The sequence below is a fragment of the Columba livia genome, chromosome 1 (assembly GCF_036013475.1).
Source record: "Columba livia isolate bColLiv1 breed racing homer chromosome 1, bColLiv1.pat.W.v2, whole genome shotgun sequence".
In the NCBI taxonomy this organism is placed as follows: domain Eukaryota; kingdom Metazoa; phylum Chordata; class Aves; order Columbiformes; family Columbidae; genus Columba; species Columba livia.
Window position 1 is genome coordinate 136,708,707 of NC_088602.1, and position 23,817 is coordinate 136,732,523.

General features: G+C 41.1%; 1 protein-coding gene across 2 annotated transcripts in view; it reads left to right on the forward strand.

Annotated features, from left to right (window-relative positions):
* The window catches only part of STK38L (serine/threonine kinase 38 like), a 51,789-nt gene that overhangs the window by 22,136 nt on the left and 5,836 nt on the right, over positions 1-23,817 (forward strand). For both annotated transcript variants that reach the window (XM_065032585.1, XM_013368512.3), the window contains exons 2-12: positions 7,184-7,328; positions 9,296-9,347; positions 10,644-10,766; positions 11,363-11,446; positions 14,166-14,289; positions 14,792-14,946; positions 15,793-15,895; positions 16,683-16,744; positions 18,986-19,103; positions 19,505-19,628; positions 22,120-22,215. In XM_065032585.1, coding sequence (XP_064888657.1) covers positions 7,195-7,328; positions 9,296-9,347; positions 10,644-10,766; positions 11,363-11,446; positions 14,166-14,289; positions 14,792-14,946; positions 15,793-15,895; positions 16,683-16,744; positions 18,986-19,103; positions 19,505-19,628; positions 22,120-22,215 — 1,175 coding nt within the window. In that variant the 5' untranslated portion in view covers positions 7,184-7,194. The remainder of the gene's footprint in view (positions 1-7,183; positions 7,329-9,295; positions 9,348-10,643; positions 10,767-11,362; positions 11,447-14,165; positions 14,290-14,791; positions 14,947-15,792; positions 15,896-16,682; positions 16,745-18,985; positions 19,104-19,504; positions 19,629-22,119; positions 22,216-23,817) is intronic.

The following is a 23,817-nucleotide window of genomic DNA, read 5'->3' on the forward strand; positions in this document are numbered from 1 at the left end:
AAGCTTACTAGAATCTAACACACGTTGGGGGATGAAAAACAAACCAGAGGAAATGAAGTATACAAATGAGATAAATGAAATCAGTGTCAGTGATGTCAGTGGCTTATTGCATTCTTGTTATTTCATTTTCCCTTCTCAGATGGGGACTGTTGTAAAAACTGGGGGGTGTCAGCAAGATCTGGTCTTGGCAATAATGTCAAAGAAGAATCATCTGCGTGTGAAGTGTCTGATTTGTTGTACTTGGCAGGGAATGTTGCTTCCTTCAGGTAGCATGTTAAATAAAATAGTGGCTTGTGAGTGGTGATACTACTGAAAACATGAATTATGTAGGAACATAATATTTATTTTTCTTTCAGAAACATGCCCCAGAGCAGTGCTTGGCAAGCATGCTGATCTGATAACTGTGAACTTCAGTAACAGCAGCAGCACAGCTAGCATCATCCAGATGCCGAGAACAAGGATATTAGGTCAAAACCTGTTGAGCTGAAGGGTTTTTTTAATTGACATAAATGAACTTTGGACAAGGCTCCTTTCTGAACATGGAAGTATGTATTTAGTAATAACACAACTATTAGGATCACACTCAGAGTTGAAAAATATTGGTCCGTGATTGATGTAGATTGGAGTAGTAGGGTTTTCTTGTTTGCTTGCTGCTTGGACACTTCAGGATCCTGTAGTGTTTTGTTTGTTTCTGGAGGTTCCTCAAAAGTTTTGGAAGTGGATTTACAGTGGGGTTCTAGAAAAAGAATGCAGGAAACCTCTCCAGGAGGAGATTGGGTATAAACAATTGGATGGTGAAAATATATACGGTGCAGTTGCCAAATTTGTCCTAGCACAGAAACTATAGTGCAGAAACTCATTTTCCCTCCAGGCTGATACCACAGTATGACCACTTTCTCCTTCTGCTTCATCGTTGGAGTTACCAGCTGTCGTACAACATTTTTATATTTGCTTTCTGTTTGCGTGTCAGCTCATACCACACACAGCTGCATGTTTCAGAAGTTGCCCAGGGTGCCTGGGCGGCTGCTGCTCCAGCTGCTGCTCCTCCCCTCGCTCTGGCCAGTGTGTCACACCACCTCATCCTGCCAAGCCTTCGGTTGCTTATTTTATTTATCTGTCCCTGCCCACTGCCTTTTGGTGTGAATCATGCTGTTATTTGTGTATGGACTTTTATATATATATATATATATATATATTTAGATATATGTATCTCCTGCTTCTCTTTAAGAGAATCCAGACAATTTGGAGACAGCAGGGCTGGTGCTTGTACTTGAAGCCTTGCTGTATCCATGCTGCTTTCCTAGATAGCACTCCAGTTTTTAAATATAATCCTTGTAACTAGCCGGTTTTAGTGCCCAGTTTTGCTAGTTGCTTTGTGTTTTTTCTAAGGAGCCAAGCAGTGTTACTAAGTCCGCTCTGCCTTCTCACCCAGAAGAGCTCCAGCACTGCTCACAGTGGTGACAGCTGATGTTTCTGAAGGTACTTGCTTTATTGAGCCGTTCGTGTGTCCTTTGGAACAGGTCTGGCACTGGAAGTTTTTTCTCTCCTTTCTCTTTTACTATCTAATTCTTGAAATAAGAGCCATTTATATGCTTCATTTCAGGAGTGAGTTGAATGACAAAAAGCATCATGCTGAGAAAAGGGCAACTTTGAAAGGCAGAAATATGTTTCAGTATCTGCTTTACCTGGAGGCTTTCACTCAAGAGCCAAATTCTCTTGGAATGTAAACATAAACTTTATAACCTTTGCAGTTTTACCCTTTTTACTGCAATAGTCAACTGACTTCCTACTCGCTGGGCTTTAGGGGCATGATTTGGTGTATATATGAAAATTGTTATCAGCCTTTTCTGTGACATAGCTGTTTTAGGAGGAAGGATTGGTGTTCCCTGTCCTGCTGGCCATGTATGTAGCTTTACATTTTAAATCCAAATCAGAGAACCAGCAGCATGACATAAGTAGCATTGTTCTGTCACATGGAAAAAAACCCCAAACAAATGTGCTTTTCTCTCCAATAGAACTGTATGTGGTGTTTGTTCTGTATCTTAAATACGCACTGAGTAATGAGTCCAGAGTAAATTTATTCTAGGGCTGCTGTATAATTATACTATATGCATGTTTTCAAAAATAAGAATATTTCCATTGTGTGGCTTAGGTCCAGATTAATTTGATAGTGTAGGTCCAGCCTTATTTGACAGGAAGAACAAGCTATATGATATAACACAGTTGTGCAGGAGACTTGTCTGTAAAGAGACTGGCATCTTCAGATCTGTTCTTATGGAAGTGAATCCCAGTTATGATCCCCACCACTGTCTAACTGGTACAGACTTGCTCTTTTTCTGGCAATCTGTGTAAGAGAACACAAGAATTTATCGCATGGGTTACTGTAGCATCCCAAGAAAAGTGAAACCCTCTAATAATAGCAGGAAAGGTTGGTTTCAGTTTTCACTTCTTGTAGCATACTCTCACATATTTATTATACTCTCCGAAGTGAGAAATCATTTAAAAAGTAAATGTGGAAGGTTGGAAGAAGATGCTAGAAGGACCTGAAATTATGAACTTAACTGCTTTGGGAGGGGTGTTGGGTTTTGGTGCGTTTTGTTTTTCTTATAGTAGTATTTGAATCTTCACCATCACTACAGTTCAAATCTTTGGTGATGTGAAGGGTTATGATTATGCTCTACTCCACATCCCTGTCCTGTTGCTCAGTTTTACGGTCTGGGAAGTATGCCGTTGGATAATTAAGCAACTTTCTAGAGATCTTGTAGCACATCTGTGTTGGGATGCTGTTTCATCCCTCATTATCCTTTTTTCTTTAAAGTCCAGAGCTACTTGGATATGTAGAAATAGGCTGTAAATTACTGAGGGTGTCAAACCTCCATCCTTCCTTCCTGCAAAATGACAGCTCTGTGCTTGCTCTCATCTTCGCACACTCTGGATGTCCTGAAATGGAGCTGCGGAGATGTGCGAGAGGCTTGGATTTTGTGTTCTCATCCTTTCCTGATTAGAAAATGATCCTGCAAGCTGCCAAGCATTTTTTTCAGAGGCTTAACAGTTCTCTAGGTGCCTTGATTTCTTCAGCTTCTCCTCTTCTGAGTTGTAGCAGGTAGGATTGGATGCCTTAGTGATTTTGCTCTGATTACCACAGCCTGAATACAATAGTCTAATATGAAAACATTAATAATGGACTGTGGGAGCTGCCAAGAAGCATCTGGAGAGGACAGGCAGGAGTTTTGAGTTACCAGTTGTGTAGCAGAAGCTGGATGTGAAGTTTTCAACAGTGGAAATGCTTTCAGGAAAATTGACCAAGGGTTTGACTTAGAGCTGTTCTGATAGATGGGAGCACAGAGTGAAGTTGTAGTAAACACTGCTTGGCCTTTGTCTGCTTCCCAATCAGGAAAGATCTGGGAATAAAAAGATAAAACATATGCTTGGACCAGGCAGCATTTTCCTATCAGAAGGGAGATGGTTGGTCAGGGCAGACTTACTCCTGAAAACTCCTGCTTGTAAGCACTGGGGCTGCTGTACCCTGCTCTCCCTTGTCCTTCGGGAACACCTTTCATCTCCTCCCTGCTGTGCTACTGTCCCACCTGCCTCTTGGGGCAAGATGTCCCTTGGTCACTCCACACCCCTCTGTCTCCTCTGCCCACGCCATGGGTGCTTGCTGCTGCACAGAGCTGGCATCAGGAGAAATGCTCGTGCTGTGCATTCAACCATCCAACCAGGAGGCACAGGCTCGATTTCTGGGCCAAGCAGCACATATGGCATCTCTGCTCCTGGCAGCTCCGAGAGGTTGTCCTGTGGGCTGCACGCTGCTCCATGTCTCCTGTTGGTTTGATGTCTCTCTCATTCACAGCCGGTGGTGAATCATGTTTTCCAAAGTAACAGGCTCTTTGGAAAGAAAGGTCTTCAGTCCTCATCAGCCAAAGGAGTTTTGGCCAAATGCATCTGTCTGCTTAGTATGACTGTCATCGTGGATGAAAGAGCCTGAAGCAAGGCTGGTGATGCAGCAGGAATAGAATGGTTCCATTATGCAAATGGCATGAGTTTGGGTGAATTAGTAGTTTTTTGAGGGAATTTCCAAGAACTATGGGTGGCACCTTTTCAAACCATTCCCGTTAAAGTGCTGAGGTCAGTAGAAGTAGTGTGCTGTCAATAAAAGGCCCCATTTTGAAGCTTCTTCCTTCTCATCCCCACCCTCTCCGGCATAATTTGTTCATAAAGGTCATATTTCGGGATTTTATTTGGTTGCTCCCAAATTAATGTTTTGTCTGGGATGTGTGGTTTTGTGCTTTGTTTGGGGGTTTGGTAGTAGAAGCAGAGAGGCAGGGGGAAAAACAATGAAGAGGTTTTCTCGGCTGTGAGTTGACATAAGATTTTGTGGGGTGCCTTGTGTCTCCTGCCAGGTCTGTGCTCTTTTCTATTTACTTTGGGGAGGATGGAGAGTTCAGGACACTTCTTGGCTTTACAGAGTTGACTTTTGGTTTTCTTTCACCACAATGACAGAACTAGCTGGGGTTTGCAAACAGAGAGAATGTAACCTGTCTCAAGGAAATGCCGTGCTGTATGTAGGACAGTGTGGCCCGGAGGCAGGGCTGGTGAGCTGTGCATGGGGTACATGGGATGCTGAAAGCAAATGCTTCTGGTGATGTACCCCTCCTGCTTTGGTGGGCTCACACCACGGTATGATGGTGAAGTTGATACAAATTTCTTCTCCGTTAAATAACTTTCTCTGAGCTCGCTAGCTTATGGGTTGGGTTCTCATCTATATTTTCCTACTGTAGAACCACAGTGAGGGTCAGCCCCCACTATTTATAGCATGGTGTGCTAGTGCCAGAATTGTTATCTCTTTTTTACAGGCTTAATAAAATGAAGTGACTTAGATTTGCTGTTAGGTAACGTCTGTGTTTGTGAGTATAGGAGTATGGGGAAAACAAATTAACAGGAAACAAAACTACAGTGTTATTTTATCCGACCGGGAATACAAGACGTGCAAAGGATAAATATCCTGTTGCTTGCCGATGCTAGAGTGCACTCATTATACCTTAAGTAAAGGTTAATCCATTTCAAGCCTGGGTTAATGCTGCACTATCCTGACACTCCAAAATGATCAGATGGCGGGTTTTTACTCTATTAGGTCATTTATTGAAATAATTTAATCACAGATGCAAGCATGTGATCTGCAGTTGTTCTGTTTGATTTGAGTGTGTCCATGTGCTGTAGGTTTTGCTCTCAGATACATGTTTTATACTTTTTTTCAACCTATCAAGGGAGAAAGAAAGTGTAATGTTCTATAACAGACTCAATACGGAGAGCACAGCCAAGTTCTCCAGCTTTTCAAGAAGTATCTAGTGTGGGGTACATGCTTGTGTGAAGAATAAACCCCTTAATTTTTAGTAAAGATTACTAACAGTTGACAGCTCTCACCTTTCTTTAGCAGAAAATTGAAGGGGATAAAAGAGTGTTTAAAAAATAAGAATATTGACAACATTGTAAAGCAGTGGTAGTGCTATTAAAAGCTCACTGTATATGTATAGAGATATATTTTTATTCTCAGAATTCTGGCGTCTTGCACACTCCAAAATACACAGCTAAAATAATATCTACATAATGCTATAAAACGCCTCTATTTGTGACACAGCAGCTGCGTTTCTGGCAACAAATATCTTATTGTCGCACCAAATCCAATTAAAAATCCACAAGATGAAATGCTGTCTTCACAGAGGAGAGCAGGCAAATGCAAAACAAAAAAAAAACCCCGAGCAGAATTAAGCAATCTTCCTGTCTGATGTGGACTTGTGAGTTTTCTTCTGTATGAAACTTTTAATTGGTTCACCTTAAAAGGTGTTAGGATCTGCTTCAAGATCATAAACCTAATTTGGGATTTGTCTTCCTCAAAATCCCCTTGTGAAATAGAAGGGTTACGTAAATAATCAAAAGGAAGTGTATGTACTTCTGCATGATTTTCCAAAACCAACCCCAAAACAACCTGAACAAATGAGCGTGGGGCAGAGATGCTATTTCTGGCTCCCCTCGCTCTCTAAAGTGCCTCAACCCACTTCCAGGTAGGGCATGAGTCCCAGGACAAACTGTGCTTTATTTTTTCACCTCCTCTGGCTTCCCCAGACCAGCTGCAGGAGACTCAGGACTGCCCTAAGATGTTGTTTTTCCCCAGTCTTTAAAGTGTTGTTCTAGCACATTCAAGTTCTTTGGGTTCAAGATGAGAGCTATGGAAGAGAGCACCCTTTCTTCTTTCCTCTTCTCAGTTTTTGGGTGCTCAGTGACCGTATGCCCTGCCCTATAAGTACTTTATATCTACACGGGTAACACATTTACAACTGCATGAGATGATTCCCCCTTGAATTTGAGAATCAAACGCTGGGAGCCCTGGAATGAGCAGCCACTCCAGAAAAGGCTCGTTTTGTAGGCGATATGGCACAGAGGTGGTCAGAAAGGAAACAAACTGAAAGACTGGTTGCCTCAAAAAAAACAAACAAAAAACCCCACAGCAACAGAAGTTTTCCTTTTTAAATACAGCAAATCCATTATTTCATTTTCATGCGATGATTTCTAGAAATCCCCCCAACTGTCCACATGCAATTTTGTTGAGCGACTTTAAAATTCAAAGAAATTTATGGCTATCTTCTGTCCTTGAAACAGCTTCTCTTCTTCATTAGGGGTTTTGTCCACTTGTCCACTTACTTCTTCACTTTATCTTGTCCTTTTGGTAGCACCTAGCATTTCTGGAGTCTGAAATTGTCATAGAGTTGTGACATGTCCAGCTGTGGGAGCTGCCTGGTCCTCCTCTCGCTTCCCCCTTTTCCTTCCCGTGCTCCGTTACCTCTTCCCTCCCCCAGGCTGGACTCAGGTCAGCCGGAGGTACATTTTCCTCATTTGTGGACAGGAGCTGCCCGTAGCCTGCATAATTCTTTGCTATGATTCACCCTTTGTTTTGCCAACATGTTGTTATTTTTTCAGAGAGTGGGTAGTAAGTCCGTCTGCTATCTCGGGATAATTTTATAATGCAGCTTTTTAATGGAGTTTCTTATATCTGAAAAACGGTGTCTTCCCTGTGAATTCTGTAGCATCTAAGAATTTGGAGACAGGGAGTGGGGAAAGAGGAGAAAATATATACTTTTTAATTTTTTTTTTCAAGTGAGTAATGATTTGACATGTTCTGTTTCAGTACATGTTACCATGGCGATGACTGCAGGGACTACAACATCCTTTCCCATGAGTAACCACACCCGGGAGAGAGTGACGGTGGCCAAACTTACGCTGGAGAACTTCTACAGCAACCTAATTATACAGCATGAAGAGAGAGAAACCAGGTACTGGCTCTGCTTCCTCTCACTCCTCTTCAGCTTTTCTTGGTTGGCTTTTGGCCATGTTTGTTTAAGGGCACTTTGATCCCCGTGCACACAGCAGTTCTTGGAAGTTTTTCTGTACTTGGTGGCAAGGAGCTAATCCTTGAATGGCACAGGCTGCCTTTCAGCAGCTGTGCTGGTAGACCTGCAAATGTCCCCTGCTACCACACCAAGTAGTCACTGAGTGACCAAGGACCTCCACTTTTGATGTTCTCATACAGTTTAAACCTAACAATGTTCAAGAACTGATTGGAAAGCCTGGCAATATTCAAGAAGAGACTGGACAATGCCCTCAGACACATGGTGTGAATTTTGGGGTTGTCCTGTGCAGGGACAGGAGTTGGACTCTGATCCTTGTGGACCCCTTCCAGCTCAGGACGTTCTATGATTCTAATTTGCCTCCTCATCAGATTATTACTACTTTGCAGACACCAGTCGGTGCAGAGTCTTATTTTGCAGCATGTGTGAGGTTTCTGCTTCTGTGTGCAGGGTTGGTGAACTTGGATTCTTCCGTGTCTGCTGCAGAGAATAAAATCTACAGGGGTAGATGCTGCAGAGCTGCTGATGGGTGGTAACTTGGTTTTGTGTAAGGCAGTTGCTCCTGGTGTCTATTCATGCTCTGCAGCACAGAGGTCCTGCCAAGACTCATAAATCATGCAGAAGGGAGTGTACAGGAGGTAGGGAACAGAACTGATAGGAGAGGTGTTTGACAGGGTGATGGGGTAAGGAAAGGAGGCAGAGAACTGAGGGTGTCCTGGGGTGGAAATAAGGGGCAGTAAAGAGCATAGGGTTGGTGATGAAACGTTTGAGAGGCTCTTGGGTGGGCAGGAAAGACTCCGGGGATCATGTAGTACCTGCATCTAAATCACTCTTGGGTGGTGTTGACTGGTGCTCCATGCATTGGTCATCTTCTCTTTAGCTTCTCTCATCAGTGCCCAATTCTGCCTCTGATGTGGTGAAGTGCTACTTGAATTAAGTGTCAAAGCACCAAGCATTTGTTTATAATGAATGTTGTGTTTCAAGTTGTCAGCAGCATGTGAAATCATCATTCCCTTGGTAATATGTTTTTAATTGAGGGGTTTTCAGCCAGGCAGCAGGGTTTCTCTCTTCATCATATTTAGTCATTATCCCATGTAATTGAGTTACTTCGAGTTAGGAGAATAGGCTGTCTACTGAGACCCTTTAATTTAGGGGATCCTGCTGTACTTCCCAAAGTGCAGAAAGACACCAGCAGCCTGGCATGCAGCCTTTGAGCTCTGGGCTGCTCTTAGTGGGTAACCAGCTCTCTGGAAGCTGTGCCCTGGTGGTCATAAAGAAGCATCCCATGGGTGGAAGGAGGGGGCTGCAGCAGACACGTTGCCATGTACTTGACCCCCTGTCATCTGTGGCGCATTGCCAGGCATCCCTGGGCCAGGCAGGACACTGGGAGGAGATGATGAAGAATCCGAAGGGTAGAGCTAGTTGGTGTGAGGGTAAGGGGAGCAGGACCAGGTGTGTGACCAGGGAAAGGTCAGCAAGGCTGAGATTGGGGGTGAAAGCTGGAGTTAGCTGAGGTGTTGGAGGTAGAGCCGAGATAGAAATGGTGAAAACAACATGTTTGTTCTGATTCATAATCCTAATTGATAAAAATGGCCTTACTCCAACAAAATTATATGAAGAAATATGTGTAATTAGAGTGATTATATATTTGGACCTTTAATGCCTATTTCTGCAAATACATAAGTATGTGTTTAAATTTGCTTATACATTTTCACCTGCTTTGGTCACAAATGAGTAAATGGATGGAGTGGGCAGTGTGTCTTCAAACTTCCATTTGAGGCAAACTCTTTAGTATCTGTAATACGTGAAGTAAAGGCATTGTCTTGCTGTAGTGTTATGTTTGTTTTTAACAAATAATTAAAAAAGCGATGTCCTGTTTCTTCCCTTTCCAGGCAGAAGAAGCTGGAAGTGGCTATGGAAGAGGAAGGCCTTGCAGATGAGGAGGTAATACTACCTCAATAACCTTTGAAGAGGCTGCTTTGCTTTTGTCACACTACTTCAAATTGGCATTTGAGGAGCTTACAGAAACATCAGCTAGCATGACATTATTTTGTAAATGAATGTTGCCCCTGTAAGTAACTTGTTTATTAGGGAAGCTGTGAAGATGCTTAAATGATACTTGCAATAGCTGAGGCTTTTTATGCCACCCTTAATCCTTATGAGACATATGACCACAGCAAGTACATAGCATGCTTGTCAAAAATTAAAGTTGTTTTCCATTATATTTGACAAGAATAAAAGGCAAGACGTGCTCAGAAGAAGTGGGTAGAAAGAAAAATGCTGTAGCATTTTTTTCTTGATTTGGACAATAAACTAGGCACACTCTTGCTCCATTTGGATATGGAGGAGAAGGGATGTCTGTCTAGTTGGCATGTCTCAGAACTTTGGTCAGTAAGTTGCTTTTCTGAGGTTCATCACACCATGCCTGCCTGTACTGCCCTCCGCATGGACAAGGAAGTCAGTGGGAACCGGGCCTCAGTCATTTGAGTGTCTGTGGCGGCTGTAACTTCTGGGAAGAGGGAAAAGCACGTGTGGGTGTGTAATGCCATCTTGTGGTTTTAAATGACATTGTCATCCTAGTACAAAACTTGGCAGGTGCCTGATGGATGGGTCTTGTTAGCAGTCTATGAGATCTTCTTGGCATCCTTGGGAGCGTAGGTCAGTGTTTGTCTTCTCTTGGAGCGAATCCCTTTGACGTTTTTATAGAACAAAATATATGACAGGATTAGGACAGATATATATAGGTGTTTGTCTGCCCTAAACCAAATGGATTTTGCTAAAGGTAGTGTAAGATGGCCCTCTGCTGCCTGTTAGTTTCCTTGTTTCCTGTCTTTTCAGTGGGGTACAAGTTTCAGCTTTCATTGATCATTCACACTGCCCAAAACCAAGAATCCTTGCCTCAGCTAGTGTCTTGGATCTTTGGACCTATGTACTTTGTTTGAACCAGTATGGGGTTTTTTTCATTGTATTTGTTATTACTATTTCTTTATATATAAGTAATTAAAAAAACAAAACACCCCCCACCCCCACCCCCAAAAAAAAAAGAAAGTGAGACTGGGCCTGAGGCCCCTATATAAGAGACCTTGCTTGTGGATCATACTTTGAGAACCTCGGGAAGACTTGCTTTTACATTTTCTCTGTAATCTTAATGGGCGAGGGAATACTTGAAAGGAAGGGAGATTGTATAGTTTGACTTTCTACTGTCAAATAGCTTATAAATTTCTGTATGTGTCTCCGTAGAAAAAACTGCGCAGGTCACAACACGCTCGCAAGGAAACAGAGTTTCTGCGACTGAAGAGGACTAGACTTGGCTTGGATGATTTTGAATCTTTGAAAGTTATAGGAAGAGGAGCATTTGGGGAGGTTTGTGCCTTTCGTGCTTGAATAGGCTATTAAAATTGTATTGAAAATTAAAAAGAAACATTTTAATTACAGAATAAAAAGTTCCAGTTGGAGTTTTATTGCAGAAGAATAGCTATTTGAGTAATTGTGCAAGTGTGATAAGCCCCATAATGAATTACACGCATTGATTTCTCAAGACCTCTGGAAAGGTCCTTAGTTTCCCACAGCTGCTTATTAGCCCAAACTGATGTTGCCCTTGTGGCCACTGAAATTATGGATTTGCAGTTGCGCAGCTCCTCTCTGTAAACCTTCTCCTGCCCCTTGTCACATCACGGCTGTATCTGCTCCTGAATTTTAGCATATACAGTCTCACAGCTACCTGGAATTTACTATGCTTGCTAACTTTTCCTAAAGCAGTAATAACTTCAAGCTATCTGTTCATCACTGGTGTTAGTGTTGTACATGGTATAGAAATATTTCTTTTTTCCATGTGTTTTTAAATGTTTAACCAGAGAACTTTTCCATGCTTAGCAATTTTGAGCCTTTCCAATAGATTCCACACTGGGGTCTAGTTTCTGAGGTAGAGAAGGTTGATTGGGTTATATTTCTCATTATAGGTACGCCTCGTTCAGAAGAAGGATACGGGTCATATTTATGCAATGAAGATACTAAGAAAAGCAGATATGCTGGAGAAAGAGCAGGTTTGTGGTGTTTAAGTCCCCTACATTTCCAACTTATGCTGTCTAGAAAATTGCAAAAAAAAATGGCAGATACTTTTTGGTCATATTTTCCTCTTCGGTAGCCCCAGTAATTGTATAGCAGTCCAAAGCATCTGTGGAGCTGCTACTGAAGTACAAAAGAATAAGCAGAAGTTAGGAAATAAGGTCAAGTAACAGCATTTCAACAAAATGTTTTATTGGCAACTGATTTGGAATGGTGACAACGATTTTTGTTTCTTCCTTCCTGTATGAATGCAGACCTTATAGTACTTCATCTGTAAAACTGCATTTGAAGGAAGATGCTTCTTGAGAAGTTACACTGTGCCAAAATAAAACCTGAGAGTACTTGATGTTTTCTTTTGGTGGTTAGATCCTAAGAGATGTCACATTGTTCATTGGGTTTGTTTTCCTTGGTTTTGCTTTTTAGTCAGGTCTTGTCTTGTTTTCTTTTGCTTTGTTTTATTAGTATGGTTTTTGCTTTTACTTTTTAGTTAACAATTCACTGCATTTTCCTGGGTAGGACACAGCAAGTACTTTAGCACTACAAAGCAGTGAAATCAAGTGTGGATGTCTCAAGCAAAAGTGCAGATAAAAGGAGATTTTTCCTTACCTGTCTAAACCTTACACATCATTTGCTCTTGTATTACATTTCCCTGCAGTGGTTCTTCTACTTTGCTTTTTCTCCTGGTGCAGACTTTTTGTCTTCTCAAGCCCATTCCTTGAATATAGGCAACCAGAGGGGCAGCATGTTCTGCACGGCAGCCAGGATGTGTGTGGCCTCTTCCCCCCATTTCATAACCTGATGTGGCAAGGAGGCTGAGCCTGCGCTCTCCATTTAGTTTGAGACTGTAATCTTCCCTGGACAGCGAATTTCTTGTGTAATTTTCATTGCCTGGTTTGTTCAATGGAAAGCAACACAGGACACAAATACGAAAGAAAATGAAAATTCCTCCTCCCCCCCCGCCCCGGCCTGATAGCACTGGGAGATATCCTCACTGTTTTTGGAGCAGGATTTTAATATATTTTATAGCTACAGTGAGGAGTGAGGAGTAGAAAGAAATATTTTCTAACAAGTATAGACAGAGCTAGATAAATCAAAGTTGGAGTGCCTACTACAGAGGGGCAACCCATTTCCCTGCAAAACCCTGTGAAAAGAACACATACACGTAAAGAAGCTCCTGATCAGTAGAATTGGGGAAGACATGCAGAAGACTCTTTTTACTGCTTATTGGAAGTAGCCCTCAATGCTGAAATAGTGGTACATATTTTCTTTCCAGAAGTTGCTTTCTGATGTATGAATAATCAAAATCTTACAGCTGTCAAGAAATATTTTTCCATACCTATGTCTTTCATTTTCCTTCAGGATGATGGTGTATACCAGTGAAACATACACCCCTCCCCCAATCCCCATTACTTGTAGTTTCCAGTGAATTCATAGAGTAGCAGCTCTGTTTTGTTGGGGTGTGGTTTTGGATTTTTGTTGTGTTTGATTTCTTTTCGTTGTTGTTTGTTTGTTTTAACAAAGCCTCATCTGGGACTGGACTATCCTGAGCAAGGTCAGATGTTCCCAAACTCACTTGCCCAGGACCAACATCAGCAACAGTGGTGGTCCTGTCAGTTCTGGGCCAGCTTCATGCACATCACATGGAGGAATGGCTCCTTCTTCTCTCCCCTTCCTCCCCCTTGAGTAGCCCAAGACCCTGAACCGTTTTTGCGCTGCTTTAATCCTGGCTACTGAGCTCATTGCTACCTGCCACCATCTGTAAGGGCTGAAACTCATCCCAGCTCTGTTCCCACGTGTCCAAGACATTTGCTGTGCAGTTCAAATCAGGTTCGCTGTGTATATACGTAGGAGCAGTCTCCGTGTACTGTGTGGGAGGGCTCTGTGCACTGTCCTAGTATGGACTACATGGGTTTGGCAAGTAGACGGTACCTCACTGCGTGTCGGGCATTCCTCTCTTTTCACAGGGATGAAAGAATGGGGTTTTGCAAGGAGTGATTAGTTTAGGCACTCTCTCACTCTTGCTAGACAGGAGTCCCAGGGCTTATCTTGCCAAGTTGAAACTGTGAGATACCCGTGTAGAAGTAGCCATTAGCTCTTTTGTTTCTTTGTATACCCACATGAGAAATCTGCTAATTTCTGACAGTAATCATAATGCATCCACCACTCTCCCTCTTGTTTCTTGCATTCCTTAAGACCAGCTCTGGCTTTTCCAATAATTTTCTCAGTACTTGCACCTCGAGTTGCACTTTTAATTTTTGCCCGAGCTTGCAGTACTGTATACAGCTCTGTGATGGTCAGCTCTGTAATTGCTTTGAATGCATCTATTTCTTTTTAGGGTATAGTAAAAAGGGGAATTGCACTTTTCCACCAGCTTTTTTTCAGCTCTTTCCAACAAACAGAAACAGCCTAACAAGCTCTGCCTTGTGCTTCTAGAGGTTGCTTCTGCAGAGTTGTGTGAACAGTTATTTTCAACATTAAGTTGACTTTTGTGCATTTCTGCTAGGTATTTTGTGAGGACTTTGTAGGATTTAGTAAAAAAACTATGAAAAATGTATGAAAATAGTATGAAAAATAGTTTCTTCATTAAGTATTATGAAAGCATATTGTAGGACTAGGCATACAATATGGAGTTCCTTGGTGAAATAATTAAATTATCCTTTAATTATAGTTTGTTTTGGTTTGTTTTTTTAATTTTAGGTGGCCCATATCCGAGCAGAAAGAGATATTTTGGTTGAAGCAGATGGAGCCTGGGTAGTGAAAATGTTTTACAGCTTTCAGGATAAAAGAAATCTTTACCTGATCATGGAGTTCTTACCTGGAGGTAAGCTGGATGTTATGGTGTGAGGTGATAGAAGTACCTCTTCCTTAACTGTTGCTGTCAGCTTCATAAAATGTTAGAAACAAGCATGTTGCATAATTTGTTTTAAATGAAGTCCCAGTCATGTAATAACTCTCGATTTTAGGGGAAGGCGAAAGGTTATGGACATATGTTAAAATAAACCTGGGTTAAGTAATTTTTCCGATCCAATGTTTTGCTTTTTACTGTTAAAGCTAGTAAATACATGCAATACATGTGTTATGCATTAAAATTCACTGTATCCTCTGCGCTGTCAAATGAAAATTCTTATTTAGGATTTTTGACAGTTTTACATCCAGTTAAAAAGTATGTTGGGTTTTTAGGTCCTTGCAGTAATAGTTTTTTAATTAGTAGCTATAAGGCCAGTTACAAGGGTAAATTTGGATCGTACTGGGATTTCACATAGAATTAGTCTTGTGATTAAAAAGTTCTGATTTCTAAGTTGTATTTTTTGCTTTTTGATTAGGTGACATGATGACCTTACTAATGAAGAAAGACACCTTATCAGAAGAGGAGACACAATTTTATATTTCTGAAACTGTGCTGGCCATAGATGCTATTCACCAGCTGGGGTTCATCCACAGAGATATTAAGCCAGATAACCTTCTGCTGGATGCTAAGGCATGGAATGTGCATGTGAACTGCCTGTGCTTTAAACGTCTCAGTCTGCAGATAATACCATTTATTGTGGTGCTAATTGGTGCAAGCCAGGAGTGCCACACCAGTGATTTTAAGCTAGCTGGAGTAAAGGCAGAAAAAGTGGTCGTTACCTTTTCCTTGTAGAACACTAGTTCACCGAAGGCAAAACTGCTCCTGTTTTTTGTTGGAAAGCATTTTAACCCTTTTAAGGTTTCTAAGGCAAGCCTTTTAAGTGAGAAGACCCACTCAGGGTGTCCAGGTGCTCATATTCGTACACGTTAAAAACTGATACACTTAGTTTCATTTGCCTTGAAGTAAATATGAAATACTCAGACAATGCTAAATAATCAATTCAATTCCTGTGGTTATCTTACTTGTTTTATTACCCGCACACCAATGGAAAGTCTGTCTGACCATCGCGAGCCATGAAATGAACCCACTAAGCATCATACACTAACCTGTAGACCATCTGGCATTGATGTCTGGAAACCTGATGAAAGACAGGTTACCATCAAAACAAAGGGATATTGTACTGGAGGCTTTTTCAGTCTCAGTGGTATCCCATCCAAAACAAAAACCAGGCAAACTATCTGCCCTCAGCTGTTGCAGAATGGTAGATGTAGCCGTTCCCAGGGGGGCAAGAACTGGCTTGAGAGAAAACACAATCTCATGGTACACTGAGATTTAGTCATTATTTGCTACTTGTTCTGGATTAGGTAGTCCTATGGAAGTCCATCATGGCCTGAGAAGGCAAATGCAGTTATTAAAACTGTCTTTTTTGAGCCTTGTCTTTCTAAATTATGTTTTTGTCTTTGATATTTGTTTTAGGGTCATGTAAAACTGTCTGATTTTGGGCTATGCACAGGTTTAAAGAAAGCTCACAGAACTGAGTTCTACAGGAACCTTACACACAACCCGCCAAGTGACTTTTGTAAGTATAAAGTGTCCTAGTTAAACATGTAAATAGTTTTGTGCTGCAGCTATGCCACGTCAGAGTTTATTTCTGCTGAGTTAAGCAAGATTGGTCAGGCTGATTACATTTAGTTGGAAAACTGGAAATGCATGTTCCCTGGGACATGGTAGCATTTCACAGGAAAGAAAATATGATTTCTGCAATGTTAATGTGTTTTTGCACATTTGTACATAGATACAAACGCATACAATGTAAAGTAACTATTTTAATGTATTTTTCATAATGATGTTAGTGAAGTTACAGAAACACTCTTTCAGAAGGGACATAAGTTTTGTGTGGTGACTTACCTGAAGTCAGTAACAATTTCATGATGCTTTTCACAAGAGTAAAGTTGTTCATCAGCATGCCTTGGTGACACATCCACATTAGTGTTTTATTCTACAAATGTAAAATTCCTCTGCAATTCTTCTTGTATTCTTCACCTCTTGCTTGAAAAAGAAAATTGCCTGTATCTGAATATATGTTGCCAGCTGCAACAGTAAGTACCGCTGATTCCAGATCAATCTGTAAAACTTTTAGCAAGTTCTAATTTAGAATTGCTATTCATGTGTTCTGCTTACGAGTTTCAGCTGAAAATTGAACAGTAGTTATTCATTGTGATTTTCCTGTCTTCAGTTATAATTAAGTATTTGTTTCTAGACTAAAGCGTTCTAAACATAGTCGTTGTCTGAAAGCAGAATGTTATCAGTATTTTCTTTTTAGTTCTCACATGCGTTTACTATCTAATAACTATTTTGTCAATTAGCATTTCAGAATATGAACTCAAAGAGAAAAGCAGAAACGTGGAAGAAGAACAGGCGACAGCTGGTGAGTTGATAAAATTATGTATACATTTGTTGCTTTTAAACTACTTACAGAAAATGTGAAATAAAAACTGGGCATTAATGCTCCTGGTTTTTAAAAACTGAAAAGCCCTCACATCCCTTACAGATGTTGCTCTCTTCAAGCTCCCAAAATTTCACCTCACTCAAAAGAAGGTGGTCTAGTGATTCCAAGTGTGGAATAGCTCAAGGAGAGTGGGAGGATGACCATCAGCTGGGTCACCTTGTTTTCAGAGCTGTGACCAGCAAGGCCTGGCTCTTCTCTGTGCCTTTGTTTCCCGTACGAGCATCTGGACTAACTAACCTCAGGTGTCAGCAACCGCTCAGCAAAGCTGTTTCCTGAGCTTGTGTCTAAACGAGCTGGCACTGATGCTGTGTGTGAACTCCTGGGTTTAACTCCTGCAGTTCAGTGTGGCAAGAAGATGTGTAGCTGCGTGATCCTTTTTCAGAGAATTGTGGGGAGACTTGTTTGTCCTTCTGCTGAACTGGAATATGATGGGAAGGAAGCGGAGGATACTATTGGCACTGGAGTGCTGCAGCCTGGGTTTGTACTGAGTGGTCAAGGGCCCTCTGGCATTAACTGAATCAAGGGAGAATATCTGTCAGCCGTGGGATTTCAGAATTTCAGCCCTGCTTGCGATTTTCATTGAACAGCAGTTACAAAAACCTCAGTTCTCAATTTGTGGAACTTTTTATTTTGCATACTCTCTTTAAAAAGTGATATGCAGCAGTGTTCTCTAAAAGCTTTTGGGTTGTTTTTTCTTTCATCATGAGACATAATGAGATTACATTGCAATCATGCTGCCTCATAGGGGCTGTATTTCATGCCCTTACTCACACTTGGAGTTAGATCCCTGAAAATACAACATCTCCAGGTCAGTAAAGACATGAGACAGTCCAACAGGGAGGAAAAAAAGGCCAAAATTATAACTTGTATAAACACTATTTGAAAAGGAGCCATATTCCTGGGTTTCAGTTGGTTCAAAACTGAATGTCTCAGGTCTGTCTGATAAAATGAAGTTTCTGGCCAGACAAATGGAAGTAAAAGATTTTTCTGGCAGAACTGGTTAGAACTGGTTGTGGTGGATGTTTTTGGGTTTATGGAATTTTTTTTGCTTGTGTTTTGTTTGTTTTTCTCTGTGCCCAACCACCCCCCCGCCAAATTTTCCATCAGTAAAGAAAAAAGTAAAGAAAAATTTGCTAATAACTTGAGATGTACTCATGAACGAGAATCATAGAATATTTTGTGTTGGAAAGGACCGGCAAAGGTCATCTAGTCCAACTTCCCTGCAATGAGCAGGGACATCTTCAACTAGATCAGGTTGCTCAGAGCCCCGTCCAGCCTGGCCTGGAATGTCTCCAGGGATGGGGCATCTACCACCTCTCTGGGCAACCTGGGCCAGGGTTTCACCACCCTCATTGTAAAAAAGTCTTCCTCATGTTTAGCCTGAATCTCCCCTCCTTCAGTTTCAAACCATTACCCTTTGTCCTATTGTAACACGCTCTGCTAAAAAGTCTGTCCCCATCTTTCTTACAGGCCCTTAAAAGTACTGAAAGGCCTCAATAAGGTCTCCCTGGAGCCTTCTCTTCTCCAGGCTGAACAACCCCAACTCTCTCGCCTGTCCTTATAGTAGAGATGTTCTACCCCTGTATTGATACTGGGGGTTGCCCTGACCCAGGTGCAGGACCTTGCACTTGCTGTTGTTGAACCTCATTAGGTTTGCATGGCCTCATCTAGAATCATCTAGACTGCATATTTAAAAGACTCTGGGTCTGGTAAGAGCTCAAATTAATTTTGCAATAAAGGTAATATGTGTAATAGCTGGTGTATCATTAGTGTTGTACACAGGAGTCTACCACTGGTTGTCCCTTTTATTGAAACACAAACAAACAAGCAAAACACAACTACAACAAGAACAACAGAACTTTGTATTTTAGTAATGCAGCTACCCAATACTTTAGCTAAGATGACCTTCTGATATCAAAGTGAAAACACTCCATGATTTCATCACATTAGGATGATTTTCATTTACTTTCAAGGTCCTCTGTGCTTACTCATGTAAAAGAATAATGTTATTGGGATTTTAGATACTATGAATTCTCAAATGAAGCATTCTTGTCCATCCAAAACCCAAGATCCTATATGTGAATCCCCAGGAAAAGGTTTTGCAAAGTGTAAAAACATGGTATGTATATTTTAAAGAGTTTATTTTATTTTTTTTCCCAGGCATATTCTACTGTTGGAACCCCAGACTATATTGCACCAGAAGTATTTATGCAGACTGGGTACAACAAGCTGTGTGACTGGTGGTCTCTGGGAGTGATTATGTATGAAATGCTAATAGGTATGTTAAAGACCCAACTTAAGAATCATTCAAAGGTAACAGAGTCCTTTAGTTCACAGAGTCTGATCCTCTGCATAGTGAAGGTACCAGAATTTCATTCAGTTCTACCTGAGGTAAGTCCCAAATTCAGCTTCCAGAAAACCTTGAAGTCCTCCCACCTTTCCAAGACAACAAGAGATGATGCCTCCGCTGTTTCAATGAATGTTTTACTGTTAAATGTTTTTGAGGGTCAGTCTCATTACCTGAAAGTAAAAAAATAACATTTATCATTGCATTACAAAAGAGAAAGTTTCTGTCTGGTACTACTTGGTAGATTTGGGAGCCATGGTGGCAAAAGCAGAAACCAAGGTCACTTTCTTCTTCTGGGAAAAGCTTATTAATATTTCTATCTGTTTGTGCAGGGTATCCACCTTTCTGCTCAGAAACTCCACAAGAAACATATAGGAAAGTTATGAACTGGAAAGAAACATTGGTATTTCCTCCAGAGGTGCCCATTTCAGAGAAAGCAAAGGATTTAATTCTAAGGTCAGTAACAAAAGCCCACTTCTGCCCATGCACCAGATACCATCATCTTCCATTGGGTTAACTTTCTGTTCTGCATGAAGGAGACTTGAGATTGGAGAGAAAGTTGTTTTCTTCTGTGTTGCCATCATGGATGGACTTTTTTAGCCTTTTGTCCTTTGCCATTTGTTTAACCTGAAGTAATAAGCTGTAATGATCTTCATTTGTATCACGGTATCGGGAGAAACAGAGCAGACCGAAGGAAGAAAAAAAAGTGATTAACACACAATTTTTCTCATGGGGAGCTAGAAAATAATCACGTACCAGCATTTTATGTCCTGAACAGAAATCTTTGGATGTTTTTGATTTACTCACTCTTTTCAAAAGGACAGGTTTTGATCCGTTCAGCTTGCATTGAAACTTTTGCAAGGAGTTTTGGGGTCAAGGTCAGGCAGAAATGCCCTATTGTCCTGGGAGGGGAGATGGTTTTCGGCTTTCATTTTTTTTTTAAAGATAATATTACAAGCTGACACAATTTTGTTACAGGCAAAAAGGGGAATATACTTTATAGGCAGAGCCAAGAGCTAGAATTTATTAGTAGTCCAAGTGATGCTCCAGAAGCATACAGCAAATATAACAAATACAATGAACAGTTATTCTTAATTCAGTTACAGTGATACTAACACAGTTTAAGTAACTTAATTATTGCTAATCCTCGTTAATAGATTTGCATATGACAGTTTTATTACATTTTCACTGTCATTTTTCTTTAGTGCTCTTTTTAAACTTTCCTGCATGTTGTCAAAAGAACTTGCAGACAAAGCTAAAGTTTTGTTATTTTTATGGCTGTAGATAAAACCAAACTAAACTAAGTTCAAGTTCAGATAAAGCCTGACAGATCTTGAGACCTGGTCTGGCTAACTGTTTTTACAAGGTTTGAGGTCTATTATTAGTACTTGGCATCTACCGACTGGCTGCACTGCAGTAGAAATGTAAGCAGGTTTGCTTTTTTTTTTCCAACTGACACTCAAAGTAGGAGAACAATACAGCCCATAATTGGAGATTGTTTACAGCCTAACTTGCTGCATTACTAAATTGCCTGCTGAAATGTTAAATAACTAGCGAGAAAGTGGTTGTTTTGTTTTGGGTTGTTGGTTTATTGGTTTTTTTTTGGTATTGCAATGTATTGATGTGAAAAGTGCCTCGTGAATCTGGGTGATGTGTTCGTGTGGAGGAATTAAGAGTTCGGGATAACTAAATCAACAGCCAGAGGCTTTGCTCATCTGGGCAAACAGGATTTTGTCTGACAAAGGCCAGCTGACTTAGAGCAGCAGGAGGCCAGCATCCCCATGCTACCGAGCGCTTCCCAGTTTCAGGAGGTCATTGGGTGACTCTGTGCTCAGCGAGACCAAGCTTTTTGTTTGACACAGGCTTTTTTTCTCTGTTATTGTAAACCTCCTTGTCTTTGTCACTGTTGACACCGTTTGCCATCCTCAAAGAGACTACAAGGACAGTGTAAAGATATAAAGCGGTTATATCTTTGCTGACACGCAGAAAAGATAGCTAGCATTTAGTGAACTTCTAGGGCAAGCATTGGTATGCTTACCATCTCCTTGATGAGATTCTTCAGAGTCTTGTCCAGACAAACATCAGTCCAGAGAAGGGTCAGCCTCTGCTGCTCCCCAGAACAAATCCCTGATGTTGCTGAGTTGTTGTCAGAGAGCTTTCACCTCCCTGTTTTTTTCTTTAGACTTTTTTTACTTGTTGGTGTTTTTCTTCCTGCCTACTTGAGCAGGTAACAGTCCCCATCTCAACAGTCTTAGCTCTGTCTCAAATTTCACCTTTTTTTTGTTTGTTTATTTGTTTTTTTACCTTACTTGACTCTGCATTTTCTCGTAGCTGCTTCTCACAAATTGACAATTTCTTCTGGAGGTTGGGCTGAGGTTGTGCAGCTGGGCCACATCAGAGATAGGCCTTGGGTCTTTGTACCATCAGCATCTGGACCTCTACGGAGGAGGTGACAAGCACAATAGGGTATGCTGTGGCCATGGCGTGTTTTGAATGTGTCTGGCTCAGTTCCGATGTGTGACGTCAGAGGGTAGTCCTATTTCACTTAGTGTGTCTGTTCCTGTTAGTTTGATTTGGAAACACAGACTTTTAAATAGTTGAGAACGTGCAGAGAAGTCTTCAGGGGTAGGAACTTGAGTCTCCATGCCAAACTAATCTTGCAGGGCTAGAACTTGCAGCAGCTTTTTAGAAACTATGAAGATGGGATGTAACAGTTTAGAAAATGTCATAATGTCTTTTTGTTTTGGGACTCTAACAATATTATGCTTCTACTATTTCCCTTCTCTCCTAGGGGCAATGGTCTATTTTTATGTTACCCCAAGTGATGGAACGATTTGAAAGAACTTCCTCAAATTCCTATTACAGGATATCATGGCGGTTTTATTTGCTGTTGCTTCTGTCTGCATTTCTTGTAACATTCTCTTTATCATTTTTTTTACTTTTTCAGATTTTGTACTGACTCAGAAAATAGAATTGGTAGTAATGGAGTAGAAGAAATAAAAAGTCACCCGTTTTTTGAAGGAGTGGACTGGGGACATATCAGGTATGTATATATACACACATACACATTTTATAGAGAACAAAAGCCATGAAAGCAATAATTTCATGCACTATGATGTCAAGGATGATAATTTCCAATTAATCTTGTATTTTGAAAGGCAGCTACTGGCAGCAGGTGAGTGGCAGTGAAGATTTTCAGGCCTTGCTGATATTCATAGATCTGATCAGATTTTAACTGTCTTGAGATGCCTTGGATTGCCCCAGAGTGCCCAGGATGGAAAGGAATTGTGGTAGGGTGGCTGTGTTATTCCTGATGTATGCTCTGATACCATCAAAGAGCTCCTCTTCCAATAGTAATGGGCTCTGCAGCTATTGCTATAATTGACTTTTTTTGTAATAGGAACACGAGAAAAGCAAACTCTATTTCAAAAATGCAGGGGAAATAGACGAATGATGAAGAGCAAGTAGGAGGAAAACACAGGGCATGTCTTTACTGCACGCTGCAGATACTACACCTGAGTGAACCGGTATGTCTACAGAGTGCTGGGCAGTGGCGCAGTCTTAGTGTCCAAATTCTGCTGGGCCAGGCCTGGGTAGATGGCCCAGTTGAGGCAGCCAAACCAGCTCCAGCCTGAGCTTGCATTTGCAGATTCTGAGCTAAATCTGCATGTACCTGAAGTGGTAACATCTTTAGAGCAGACTCTGGTGGCCCCACAGATACTTTCAATTGAAATGATGACAACTGTTCAGCTCTCTTTAAGGTTTGAGGTGGTTTGCTCTTCCAGTAATACTGCAGTTTTCTACCTGAAAATCCGTACTGTGGACTTGTGATTGCCCAGATTTTATCCTTTCATTTTTTCTGTGCAGAAAGCCTGATGTAACTTATCTTTTCAGTGGTGGAGACATCAATAAGCAGTAAGAGCAGTGACATATCTGTTCATGCCACAGTTGGCAGCCTGGCAAAATGGTTTTCCCGTTCCACCCAGACGTGGATTTAATTGTAATTGTAATAATTACAACTGTAGTAAGTTTACAGGTGTAAATTAATGACTTTCCCCCAGTGCCATGTTTCCGTTTGAATGCTTTCATGGGACAGACCACTTAAGGAACTTTGAAAGACACCTTGAAACTTCTTAAAGAGCTGCCTAATTGTTGAACTAATAAAACAGAGTAACATGTCAGAGCCAACTCATTTTGGATGAGAGATACTGGCAACTCAATGTCAGAAATAGGAGCTACAGCTGAAAGGTATTTGGATGAGGTCCAGGCTGATGAGCGCTAGAATTGTAAAGCAACACATCTGATGGCTCCAAATGCAAATAAAATCCTGCTCGGCTGGGTAGGCCGGGTTTATGAAACAGAGGTAGCCACAGTGATTCTTGGTGACAACCAAGATTGTAGCGATAGCTATAGGGTAGATAAATGTGGAATGCTCGTTCAGTTAATGGGAAAATTATGTTTTCCCCACGTTTGCCAAGAAGATAGTAATGCTAGATAGGAAACCAATAAATCTCCCCATGATGTCAGCAAATAGGCGAGTCAGATACATCTCTGATGGACTCAGTGGAACCTTTGTGCTTTAAACTGAAGGGATGTTGTAACTCTAAAAAGACAGGTTAAACAAAACTGGAACTTAATGTATCTT